The following is a 12,563-nucleotide window of genomic DNA, read 5'->3' as shown; positions in this document are numbered from 1 at the left end:
ATGCCACCCAAGAGGGCACAAGGCTACCCAGAAAGAGTTGCAAACAGACGGCGGGTAGTAGGTCACAACACTGCGGCTTCAGACCAGCCGAGACACCCGCATCCGTCCCTGCTACAACCAGTTCATTTAGGGACTCCAGAATCCACCCAGGGGGCACCAGCGCCAGCGCAGTTTGCATTATCGCAAGAGATGCTATCAACCCTGAACAGTACGTTTGCTACAGCGGTAACTCGTGCCTTGCAGGAGGTTTCCCAGGTTCCTCGATCAGTACCAGCAGCAATCCCAGCGATACAGTTTGTACTAGATACCACTGTGTGGGCTAGTACAACTGTTAATGGAGGTTCAGACCTAGCTGAAACCAACCCCTCTCCTAGCAACACTGACCAAACTGTGCAACAAGCCGTGGACTCAGCAGTACAGCAAGTAACTGGTTCTTTTTTTCCCTGTGAAGTAGTCTCACCACCAAGTAAGAACACTTTTTTGTCCTTGGCTGTCCCATTAACACACCGAGTACCCGATAAGGTGAAAAAGCAAAAATGGGCCAATGAGTATGTCGACTTTGCAAACCTGTTAAGTAATAGCCTTACTCCATGAGATGAACGTTACACGTTCAGGGTGGAAAAAGGAGAAGGCGGGAAACCAGCTTTATCACTTGCCCCTAATCCTAGAAGGCAGACGGTCCAGTCTATAGAGCAGTGGGTATCAGCTTTTCAGGTTTTTGTTGCCACTTATTCAGAGAACGTCCCACAGGATACCCCAGCCCTCATGAAATATGGCTCGATAATACGAGAGTTAGCAACCCTGGGAGCAAATTGGAAGTTCTATGACGAGAACTTTCGTAGCATAAGGCAGACCCAAGGGGCACCATGGGACCAGATTCACGCTGAGTTGTGGTTGAGGTCTCATTCCTTTCGTGCCAAACTTGGTCCCCAGGCAGGGAAAAGTAAACAAACAGGACAACGTATTCCAAAGGGGTGTCATGCCCCGGGTGTTCCTACAAACACCAATGTTTCCAGTGCGGGAACAACCACCCAATTTCTAAATGTCAACAATCTTATTCCAAACCACCAGCAGGGAATTCAGGGACCAAACCAACTTCTGGTTCCAATTATGCCACTTCTAACCGCAGTCCTACCAACCGAAGCACTCCCAACCCCGGTCAACGCTAAGAGCTTAGAAGTGTACTTAACTGGTTATCAGGAGGTCTCTCGTAAACATTTATTAGATGGCTTTTTACATGGTTCTCGTTTGCATTTTCAAGACCTCAAGAGGGCTCATGTTCCAACAATCTTGTTTCAGCGTCTGAGCACTCCGACATTGTTGATCAAAAGTTAGCTTAAGAAATACAAGCAGGTCGGATAATTGGGCCTTTTGAAAACCCTCCATTACATAATCTCAATGTGTCTCCTTTGGGAGTTATTCCAAAAAAAGTGTAAGGTGAATACAATATGCCGCAGTTGATGACGCAGTTCAGATTATTAAACGTTTAGGTATAGGTTAGTGCTTTTCGTATAATCCCTGTTGTCCCTTTTGATTACCAGTTGCTGGGTATGCAGTGGAGGGGGAAATATTATGTTGATCGTTGCCTCCCAATGGGGTGCACCAGTTCATGTAAGACCTTTGAAGCCCTCAAGCGCAATGGAGTGGGCAGCACGCAACAAATTAGCGATTCCTAATATAATACATATTTTAGATGATTTTCTTATTTTGGAAAAATCCCACGAGGCATGTGCTGCTAGTCATCAAAGGTTTTTACATTTTTGTGAAGATATTGGCGACCCCATGGCCCCAGAAAAAATGGAGGGTCCTAATCAGGTATTGACATTTGCAGGTATAGAATTGGATTGTTTAATTCTCGAAGTCAGGCTTTCAATGGAAAAGTTGACAAAATCTTGGGGGCAATCCGCAATCTGCTGCCCAGGAAAAGAGTTCAACTAAAAGAGCCCCAATCGATTGTAGGTCTCTTAAATTTTGCTTGTTCGGTTATTACCCCTGGCAGAGTTTTTATTCGGCGACTGATAAATCTCACCATGGGTGTCAGACGTGCACACCACAGTATCCGTCTAACCAGAGAAACTAAAAAGGATTTAAGAATCTGAGAAACCTTCTTAGCCTCTTTCAATCTGAAGTCCTTTTTCTTAGAGGAAGCCTGGTCTACCTCCTATAACTTAAAGTTTAACACAGATGCCGCTCAATCTAGCAGGTGCGGCATCCTCTTTGGCAAGCACTGGGCTTATAGTACATGGCCCGATGCATGTAGAGCAAATAATATTTGCTTTCTGGAGTTTTTTCCTATTGTCGTTGGTCTCAGTACATGGTGTAGTAAATTGAAAAACAAGAGGGTGCTTTTTATGACGGATAACGAGAGCGTAGTTCATGTCATCAATAAGCAAACAGCGAAAGACAGTAAGATGCTTCGGTTATTGCGAGCAATGGTTCTTATTTGCCTGAGGAACAATATTTTCTTCACGGCACGCCCTATTCCAGGAGTTAAGAACGTGCTAGCTGATAGTTTGTCTCGTTTACGGGTCGACAAATTCCACACATTGTCTCGGGGTATGGATCCAACACCAACCCCACTGTCAGCACACCTTCTACCAGAGAACTGGGTAATAGACGAGCCCAGTTATTAGAAGCGAGTTTGAGTGCCAGTTCATTAAATACGTATCGTCGTCCACGGCAGATTCTGCAGCATTTTAAAAGGGATAAGTTTAAGCTCCAAACCCCTCTATTTCCAATTTCAACTCATACGTTGGCCCTGTTTATCGCCTTTCTAGCCGAACAAAAATGTGCAGCCTCTACAGTTGCATGCTACCGATCAGCACTCAGTTATCCTCAACGATTAACCTCTTTGTCTGACCAACTAAGTCCGAAATGATTCGGCTCGCTCTCCGGGCTACAGTAAACTTAACCCTTCGGCTGATTCTCGGTTGCCCATCACATTGCCAATACTTGAATATATTATTTTAGCATGGGAACACACAAAATCATCATTATATAGTAGGGAATTAATTCAAGCGATGGATGCTATTGCCTTCTTTGCTTTCCTAAGAGTCGGTGAAATTACATCTTGAGCTCATCAACCCCGTCATAATATAATTGCTATAAGTCAAAAGGTATTTTCGAAAACCCGGGAGGGTACTGTCAGTGCGATCAAGCTAACACTTAGGAATCACAAGCATAGTGACGCTTCAAATCCCGTAGATATTTTCATATACCGAGAGTGGCCAGTTTGTCCAGTTTCTCTCTTGTTAGAGTTTCTGAGTTTGCGAGGACAGTCTCCGGGACCTCTTTTCTGCTGGCCGGATGCCTCTCCAATATCTCGATCTTGCTTTGTGGCTGCTTTAACAGAAGACCTTTAGTTTTGCAATTTGAATGTTGCTCAGTATAAGACGCACAGTTTTAGAACTGGAGCCGCTTCTTGGGCCGCAGCTAAGGGCATGTCAGACATACGGATTGGGGCCTTTGGACGCTGGAAATCTAATGCCCTTCTACGGTACATACGCACTTCCACAACTGGGATTATGTCCGCAGTCCCAACTTAAGCCAGTGCCATATGCTCATGCTTGCAGTTCGAAGCATTCATCTAAATAGTATTCTTCCTCAAGCAGAGAGCAGATCTTTTGTGCAGGGGCCAAGTGTATCTGCATTGTGTGTATCTTACTGGTAGCCAACAGTACTAGATATATTTGCTCTATTACGTATAGCGTTGACTGATTGGGAACATTTGTGCAGGGACCAACTGTTTCTTGAAAGGTGCAACTTATCTTAGAATGATCTTATTTTACAATGTCTTGATCAAACCATGTGTGCAGGGGCAACTTGGTTCGTTCAGCACTGTTACGCACGGGCTAACATACATTTATTTGGTGTTAAGTTATCTAGCTGCCTGATCGGGAACTTTTGTGCAGGGGCCAATCATTTCCTAAAAGGTACAACAAACCTTAAGACTAACGTAGTTATGTTGAATGTTGGAAAGCAGGTTACCAATTTGTGCATCAGACCTTGTGTGCAGAGTCCACTTGATTGAATACCAGTTTTTTTCAATTACAAGGGGATAGCTCCTGCAGAGTTCTTGCCCTGTTATACAGTTGCCACATTGGGAACATCTGTGCAGGGGCCAATTGTTTTCTTAAAAGTTGCAACTAAGTTTGAGCGTAACTCTTATATTTGCCATGGTTAACAAGTTAACAGTTGTAGATCAAACCATGTGTGCAGGGGCTACCTGGTTAGATGCAATCATCATGTTTCAGTTGTTATTGGTTAGTTATTGTTACGGCACTTTGGGCACTGTGCTTTGCTTTGGCTTTGGGTGGGGCGGCCCTGTCACGTTAACGCGTTCAGGGCTTTGGCGTGTTTGCCCTCACCTTTGCTGGAAAAAGGTACTCATTTCCAGTTCTGTTGTAATTTGAGATGATCTTACAATAAACGGCCACTTAACTGAGTGGCCAAATTATGGCAAAGATTTGTGTCAGTTTAGTTCTCTTCCCAGTAAACCGAGCTTAGCCTTAGCAATGCACATTTTGAAACACAATCCATAGTGACGGAGCAGTGGGCGTAAAATTTCTCTTAAACCCGCAAGCACGTCCGCAAGTACACGAAACTACTAACGGCTTGAGCTTGACAATTTATTAAGCGACACCGTAATCGGGTTAGCATCACAAGAACTAGTTGAGACTTCATTGTTTTGTGCCGGACATTTCATTGGCTGGATTTGAAAATAGGACATTTGATTGGCTGGATTTGAAAACGTTGGAATCTATTGTTTCAATTCTGCCATCTGGTTGGTTTTCATTGTCTGGGTGGCCCCGTTTCAGTAAACGCACTGTAACCCCTTTCGTTACTCACCAATTCCTTATCACGCCAATCCTTAATCCTAGAACTCAGAAGCATTGCTCTGCAAACTTAATGCATCACAACGAGATAAAAAAAAAAAAAAAAAAAAACTACCTTCAGACAGGCCTTGATTATTCTGGATATCACAACAACCGAATCTAATAATTATTTTATTACACATTGAACGGAAAAAAAATCAAACAACACAAAGCGCGCCAAATTGACATAATTACCCCTAGAAATCATGCGCCGCGGTCATTCATGACATGCTAACCCGTGACCTTAAGTGTCCTTGACATGATTATTGTATAATCTGCAGCTTGATGACGTCACAGGCGCTGTTTTCAAAAATCCACTGTACGTTTTCGGCCGGTCAGAAGTGAGATAGTGAGTTCAATGTGTAATAATGGTAATAATGGTAATTCAAATGAGGGAATTAGCTGAAGACTCTTTTTATGAGGTGCACAGACAAGGAGACGGAGAATAGGGGCTCCAACATGAAAGAAGTTTTAAAATTGGTACCAAAGTAAATTACAAGTAGATTAGGCTATAAAGTTTTCGTTTTACTTCTCGTGGTAACAGTTTCGGAAGGTCTGTTCCTATGCTTGTTTAAGACATCATTCATATTGAAGAAAATTATGCCTTTCGGGTAACCATTTAGAAGCAGTGTTTTCTTTAGATCAGAGAGAGCAGCCTGTAATGAAGAAAATGTTGAACAGATGCGAAAACAGCGATAAGCGAGGGTGCGGATCAGATTGATTTTGTACTTTCTTGGTGTGAACGAATCCCACTTGGTGTAAAGACCTGTGAAGGCCTTTTTTCGGTGTACTCTTTTTCGTTGTTTTTTCGGTGTTTTTCGAATCTGTTACCACGGTTCCCAAGAGAGATGTAACCCTTGTGCTTCCTTATTTAGGTTTACGAAGTGAAGTTTTTAAACGCCGTCTTAAATCTTGTGTTAATAAATTTTCTAATTTCGTCAATCTTAGGTTGATTTTTCAGAACACTTGCCGAGTTAAGTCCTTTTTTCCTTACAAAGATCGTTTAAATCGCTCGCAAAAATCTAAAGTCGAATACAAAGCCAGCTGCTGGGATTGTGACGCTTTCTATATCGGCAAAACAAAGCGACGACTGCATGACAGAAAGGTCGAGCATTTTAAAGCCCTTACGCAATTGGGTCACGCTTCCGCTGTTGCTGATCACGCAATCTCCATCGGCCATAACATCAAATGGGACCGTTTCGAAGTCTTAGCTAGTGGAATATGTGATTTACATTGTAAAATAAAAGAAACATTGTTTATACGAGACTTAAAACCAACACTTAATGACAATGCTAGCAGTGAAAAGCTGTCACTTTATTAGCTATCACCTTTTGTTTTCGTTATTGTTTAGTTCGTTACCAGTACCTCGCTTTGTATTTTTAAGTTTTAAATCTTTCGTTTTTTTTGTAACCGCCACTTCTGAAGATGCGTGCTGTACGTAGCATGCCAAACGTCAAGAAAATTTTAGATTGTTGTTCTAAACCATGCGTAGTTCATGTGTTATGTTTGTTGCCGCTGTTTGCATTTTATATCTTGCTAAGTAAGGTTATTTTTAAAAAGCAATTTAAATCATGGGTTTCAAACTTCCGATACGAGGACCACCGGAATTTCATTGTGTACATAAAAAGATAATAAATACAGAAACAGTGAAAAGAAAAGGAGAGAATTGGAGTGGAAACCATCAAATTCTCTAGCCAAGAAAGAGGCATCTGCGCGGCGTCTGCTAAACACGATCTCACTTTCTAACTTTGTCTTGTATCAATTCTTTGAACTCGCCGGCAGCGCTGTTGTGACCGATGCATGATCGCAGTCATAAATACCTCTCTCAGCATTAATCTACATGTGAGCAAAGCCCAAACGCAAAATACTACATATTTACAAAAGCAAAATGGCCCATTTAAACCTTCATGGTCTCCCAGAAACTCGTACCCAGGTTCTTTGGTAGATCGGACCAAGACTTACTCCTTTCTAGTCCCACTTAAAACCTGCCAAACATGAGTTGAAGACTCTTGGACAGAAACAACTCTTAGCAGGAGAGGAGCGGGGGGTGGGGGGGGGGGGGTGGAGGGGAATGTCTGATCCAGGTTTAATGAATAAATTAACTAGAATGGAGTAAGTGAGCAAATGCCATGAGCTAAAAATGGTGAACAAGTTTCCCATCACGATGATGGTTACCTCAAGTGTAACGATTACGACGAACACAATGGCGGTTGTTGAAACAAGTATGATTTCGTTTTCTTGCTTACTGCGTGTATTTTTGTTCTGGCGTTCGTTATGCTCCCTTAAAACACCTTTTACAAAGGATTTCATGCGTCTTTTGAGAAGACTAGCAATCTCTGGACAAGTCTGCAATTAATTTTCTTTTCCTTACGAACGAAGACAATAGGTTTCGACAGCTGGTAGTTACATAAGATGAAGTGTGATTAAGAAAATGATATCATCTCTAAAACATATTTAACTAAATTTCTAGATCACAATTATTTGTGTCATTTGTCCGCAGCCTTAATAACAAATCAAAATATACACTACTTCTTGTTTTTTCGGTGAATGAAAAATGCAATACCTCTTTATTTTCATTATGGCTAAGTTTCCATGGTTATTCTCCCAAACCATCTGAATTACAAGAGATGCTCGTTCTAAGAATTTTTCAAATTGTAAAAGAGAATAATCAACGATTTATTCATTTTTCAATATTCAATTGGTATCTAGGGGTCTTTTCTCGATTATTTTTTTTTTATAAATTTGAGTATGCATACATATACAGTGATGTAATCAATGAAAAGAAAAGCTGACCGTTGTTTGAATTTTTTTCTTTTTACTTTTTGAAATGTCTTTTTGTTTGAATACAGACGGCTCTGAGTAAATATACAATAATAATTCACAGGGTAATCTCCCAATAAGGTACATGTGTTACTAAGAATAAACGTATCACGGAGACTCAAATGGTTTTCTTATGAGCTCAAAAACATCAAGGCTTATGATATTGCTCTTTTGCGTTATCCTGTTCAAATAATTACTTCGCCGGTACTCTAACGATTTAAACGTAAAGTTTTCATAACTGCTTGATCAAAGTTGTGGTACGGCATTATTGTCTCTTACATATATATATATATATATATATATATATATAAAATTACAAACGCTATATTTTATTTATTTTTTCCTGAAAGAGCTTAAGGAGGTGCTTCTATTTCATTTTTGCCTTTGAATGCAAAGAACTTTATCAATCGCGCTTCCCATGAGCAAAATTAACTTAATAGCTTAATATTCTAGGCCCTTAGGTCCAGACCAATGTATTTGTACATCTATAAAGCAGTAGTTGACTCCGCCTGTGATGCGAGAGATGAGGATGAAATATTCGCAGCATCAGATTGGAATAGCAAATGCTCGCTGATATATAAATCCACCCATGGCTTTCTGCCCAACATTCTGGTCGGGGACAGACTCAGACTTAAAGACTAAATAAAAATAATAATAATAAAAAAAGAAAACAGCAAGACTAAATATGGAGGTCTCGCAGAGATACTCGGTGCCGGGTAAGAATATTGAGATATCGAACGTGGGCTGTTGATAAAGAATAACCGGCACGTTTTAAAAGCTTTTCCCCTTTTGCATCAACTAATAATTAAAACTACGGTCGCATTGGTGTATCCAAACGAACAATTGCATCTGCGTTTCCTTGTTTTAGTCTGTTATTTTGTACTTTTTGACATTCACCTGGGAAAAATTTAAATTATACTAAAACAATTGCTCGCCTCAGGCTCAGTGAACTTTGGTGAATAGTTACCTTGACTTCTTGTCGGTCGGTAAATATTCACCAATGTTCACTGAGCCTGAAGCGAATAATTGTTAATTATGAATTACTCTCCGATCCTTAAGTTGTAAAACTGGTATGGAGTTTTTCGTCCTTACACTAACAAGGCTGCCTTGTTTATTTTCGTAATTGTAGTGAGCCGAATGGATTTGGAACATCTACTGGTTTAAAACAAATTTTATATCATAAATGAACGATCCTGACAGACTTTGCATGTTACCTTTGTAAATAATACAGATACCGTCAACGTATCTATTTAATCACCTGTGTTACATAGCTGCAAGGGAAAACGAAACATAAAAACCATACTCGACCTGTCAGAGTTTATAAATACGTTCTCAGTAAATATTTTTGTGCTCACGTTGCTGTAACGCACAGCAGACGAACAGCATTCTATAGCTCATTATATTATATAGGTGATCAAGATATTCTCATGTCAAATAAACTAACTTATTTCCAGCTTAATTTACGAGTGATTTTCGCCCGAATTCATATCTTGAATATAAGGCCTAATTCATTACTTTGTGACACGTATTTGCATGTCGATCAGGGTGAGAAAGCTGTTCCTTTTCCCTCACTGCTATTAAAATTGTTTATTCAATGATTATTAATTATTCGTTTTCGCAACAAGCAGAGCTCTCATTTGTTGTCTACGACTGCAGTTCGCTCACACCTTTGCAGACATTTTGCGGGGTGTTTGCTTACTGTTGATCGTAAGTCAGAAGGTAGAAGGACGCTCGAAGCATAACGACAAGGACATCATGACAAAGGCAATCGCCATTGCGTTCAATGTTGTCATCGTAATCGAGGCAATCGTCATCATCATAGGAAACACGTTCACCATTTTTGTCTTCTGGACTCAGAGATTCCATCTCAAGCGAATTTGTTTTCTACTGATCAGTCTCGCAGTGGCTGATCTACTCGTGGGGATAGCAGAACCCATCAACCTCGAAGGCTATACACTTGGAAAAAAGGAAGACAAAATAATCATTCTTTCAACTGCTTTTCAAGTCCTTGGTTCAAGTACATCAGTGTTCTTTCTCGCCATAATCTCACTGGAACGAGTTTTCGCCGTGGTTTGTCCTCTTCGTCACCGGGTAACAAGTATTCGCCCTTACATTTGCAGCATCGTTATAAGCTGGGCAGCTGGATTTTGTCTGGCTGGGATCTTCCTCTTAGAAAAATACCACAGAGAAGCCGGTGGGTTGTATGCTGCTGTGGTTATTCATTCGTGCCTTTTGGTATCTGGGTTGGTTATCTGTGGAAGTTACCTCACAATCCGTAGTCGACTGCGCTCTGCACCACGTGATCTTCAGGTGCACAACCGAAATTTAACTGAGCGGAATTTACGACTTTCTAGGACATTATTTATAGTAGTTGCTGTGTCGATTGCGTTTTGGCTGCCAGGTTTTGTAGCGTACGTCTTAAGAGAGTTCTGCTGGGAATGTATCTCTCCGTCAATAGTGTCGACGGTGGACGTTCTGCGCTTGGCAAATTCTATGGTGAATCCATTCGTTTACAGTTTTAGAATGCCAATATTCAAAGATGCCTTAAAGAAGCGCAAGAGGAATATTAGAAGAACCATTGAGTTAAGAGCTGTCAGAGTAAATATATCGAGTAAACTGAAAGATCATGAAACAGGCCTGTATTTTTCAAACAACTGTAGTTTGGTAGGATACAAGAGAAAGCTGGGTAATGGATAATCGTGCAATTTTGTACTGAGATTTTATGGATAAATATGCTTGCAATTAATTGAACATTTGAAGGGTAAAACATAACATAGCCAGTCATTTTCATAGCCTGGCCATAGGTTGGATTTTGCATGACCGTACCGTAAAAGAAATTTCAAAAATCAAGTTCTTATTTGCTTTTTCATGTAAACGATCGACAATTGTGAGAACGAAATTGTGAACAATGCTAATGTTTTATTGAGATTTGTGTAAGGTTGCTAAAAACATTGCGGAGAGGTGAGATTATAACGTTAAACCAAGTTAGCTTCATTTTGAGGTTCAAATATGCGCAAATACTCTTTATGCTAGTTAAGATATCAGACCATCATTCTTTGGCGCCGCTTTGCGGTCGGCTGTTTGACGCAAACCCGAGTAAAGTATACATTCTCAGAAAGCTTTAAAAATTGTTGTTTACTAAGGTATGTTCGTTAAAACCAAACATTATAACGTTTTCAGAATGTAACGCCCGATTTCCTAAAGTACAGAGGTTCACTAATCAATTTCGTTTCTGGTCGCATTCGAGTGGGAGGCAGCGATCAACATCGCTATGTCTTCTTAACACCCTTCTCTATAAAAACAGTGTTCGAAAATATTACTCGTCCAGTTTATTTTTGACAAGCAGTTTAACTTTGCGAGTTGAATAAATTTGTATTCCCTTCGCTTAATCATTATTTAAAGAAACCAAAAATTAATAATTCGCCGTCATGGCTTTTTCCACGATTTCGGGCAAAGTTCTCACCATATTGAAAAACGTTGAAAACTCGGCGAAAACGCGCTGAAAATGTGCGCGGCTTCACTCGCAGAAATGTTCGTTTCAACATACGAGCACAAATATGCTTTAGGTCTTTCTTCCGGTGTAATGAGAGAAGTACACGAACATGTTGAAAAGGATGACGCGTTGATTGATGAAGTGAAGGCCCATTTTACTTCCTATCAATTACAAAGGGTCTCAAATGTCAATATCCTTTGCAACATCTAAATTTCGACCGCTCGCGCTTTAAATAGTTTTCGATTCATTTAATCTTTCGATTTTCAAAATGCCTTAGCCTAATATAGATTCACATTCTATCTAATCACAGGTCGAGAAATGTCGCCGACAACGAAAAAGCGTATTCGTAACCAACGAGAAGGAAACCCACGAGATACCCATTGTAATGCTACCGTTAGTGCTTGAAGTTTGGAAACCACCAAAGAAGTGATGCTTAACTAGAGATTGTAAAATATTCTTGTCGTCGAGTGCAAGGAACTTCAGTTCCCCTACACGAAGTAGGAACCTTTGTCGCTAGCAGCTACCGCATCAGCCCAATCCTTATCATATGATTTTAAAATTAAAAGCAATATCCAAACACCGTCACGGTTATAAATGTCGTTTATTTTACTTTAATGACTCATAATGAATTTGGGAACTTGAAGAGAGAAGGCAGGACATTTTAACTTTTTGAACAGTTTTAATGAGTACCAAACTTGCATGCTGTCACAAAAATGTTTCCTATATTTAAGGATTCGAGATTGTTTTTCTGAACTCCAGTTCATCGTATCTCATTTGCTGGCAAGGTAAAAAGAAGTCGTTATTTTACCTCTAAAGAGACTGATTTCTAAATTGCCTAAAGTGTACCTAAGTAAAGATACATTATGAACAACATTGGTGCATCATTTCCACCAAACAAAATTTAGTTAAAGCTTGTCGAACATTTTGTTCTGTTCAAGACATTATATTACCTGATACCTACTCGAACGCCACTTCTTAAAATGTTAACATTTGCTTTCAGTGTCGTTTTCTAGCTCAAGATGATTCTGAATTCTGAGATTTAGTTTGTTAAATATTCTTTTTTCGGCTCGAGATAAGGCCGACAGAATGTGGAAGGAGGCACGTCCAGGTATATTCGGAACTTTACATATTTTGATAAACGATCAAATTGTTGGCTATGACATTTGCAAGTTAGGTAGCTATCCCAGCTAGTTAATGTTGTCAATTGTGTTTCAAGTAAAGGCGAGTGATAAGAGTTTCTTAATCTAAAAATCAGCTTTACTAGAGGGGCAAGAAATTCTCACTCCTGTTGAACGGCCCAGAATACAGAAGAAATGTAGTGTGAACAACAAAATTAAGAGATAAAGCAATTTTTTGCTTGAAGTAAGCTTATTTTA

At 40.1% G+C, this 12,563-nt stretch overlaps 2 protein-coding genes across 2 annotated transcripts; both read left to right on the top strand.

Annotated features, from left to right (window-relative positions):
• LOC145486778 (uncharacterized) lies at positions 1–2,010 on the top strand. Its single transcript, XM_081465487.1, has 2 exons — positions 1–466; positions 596–2,010. The coding sequence occupies exons 1-2, from the start codon at positions 1–3 to the stop codon at positions 1,333–1,335; spliced, it is 1,206 nt and encodes a 401-aa protein (XP_081321613.1). The 3' UTR covers positions 1,336–2,010.
• Positions 2,011–9,347: 7,337 nt separating this feature from the next.
• Positions 9,348–10,943, top strand: LOC145488395 (5-hydroxytryptamine receptor 6-like). The gene has a single exon (XM_081467247.1). It carries the CDS (start codon positions 9,450–9,452, stop codon positions 10,389–10,391), a length of 942 nt encoding a protein of 313 aa, XP_081323373.1. The 5' UTR covers positions 9,348–9,449; the 3' UTR covers positions 10,392–10,943.
• The last annotated feature ends 1,620 nt before the right edge of the window (positions 10,944–12,563 follow it).

The sequence above is a fragment of the Orbicella franksi genome, chromosome 5 (genome assembly GCF_964199315.1).
Source record: "Orbicella franksi chromosome 5, jaOrbFran1.1, whole genome shotgun sequence".
Taxonomy (NCBI): domain Eukaryota; kingdom Metazoa; phylum Cnidaria; class Anthozoa; order Scleractinia; family Merulinidae; genus Orbicella; species Orbicella franksi.
This window is presented reverse-complemented; position numbering and strand designations above follow the sequence as displayed.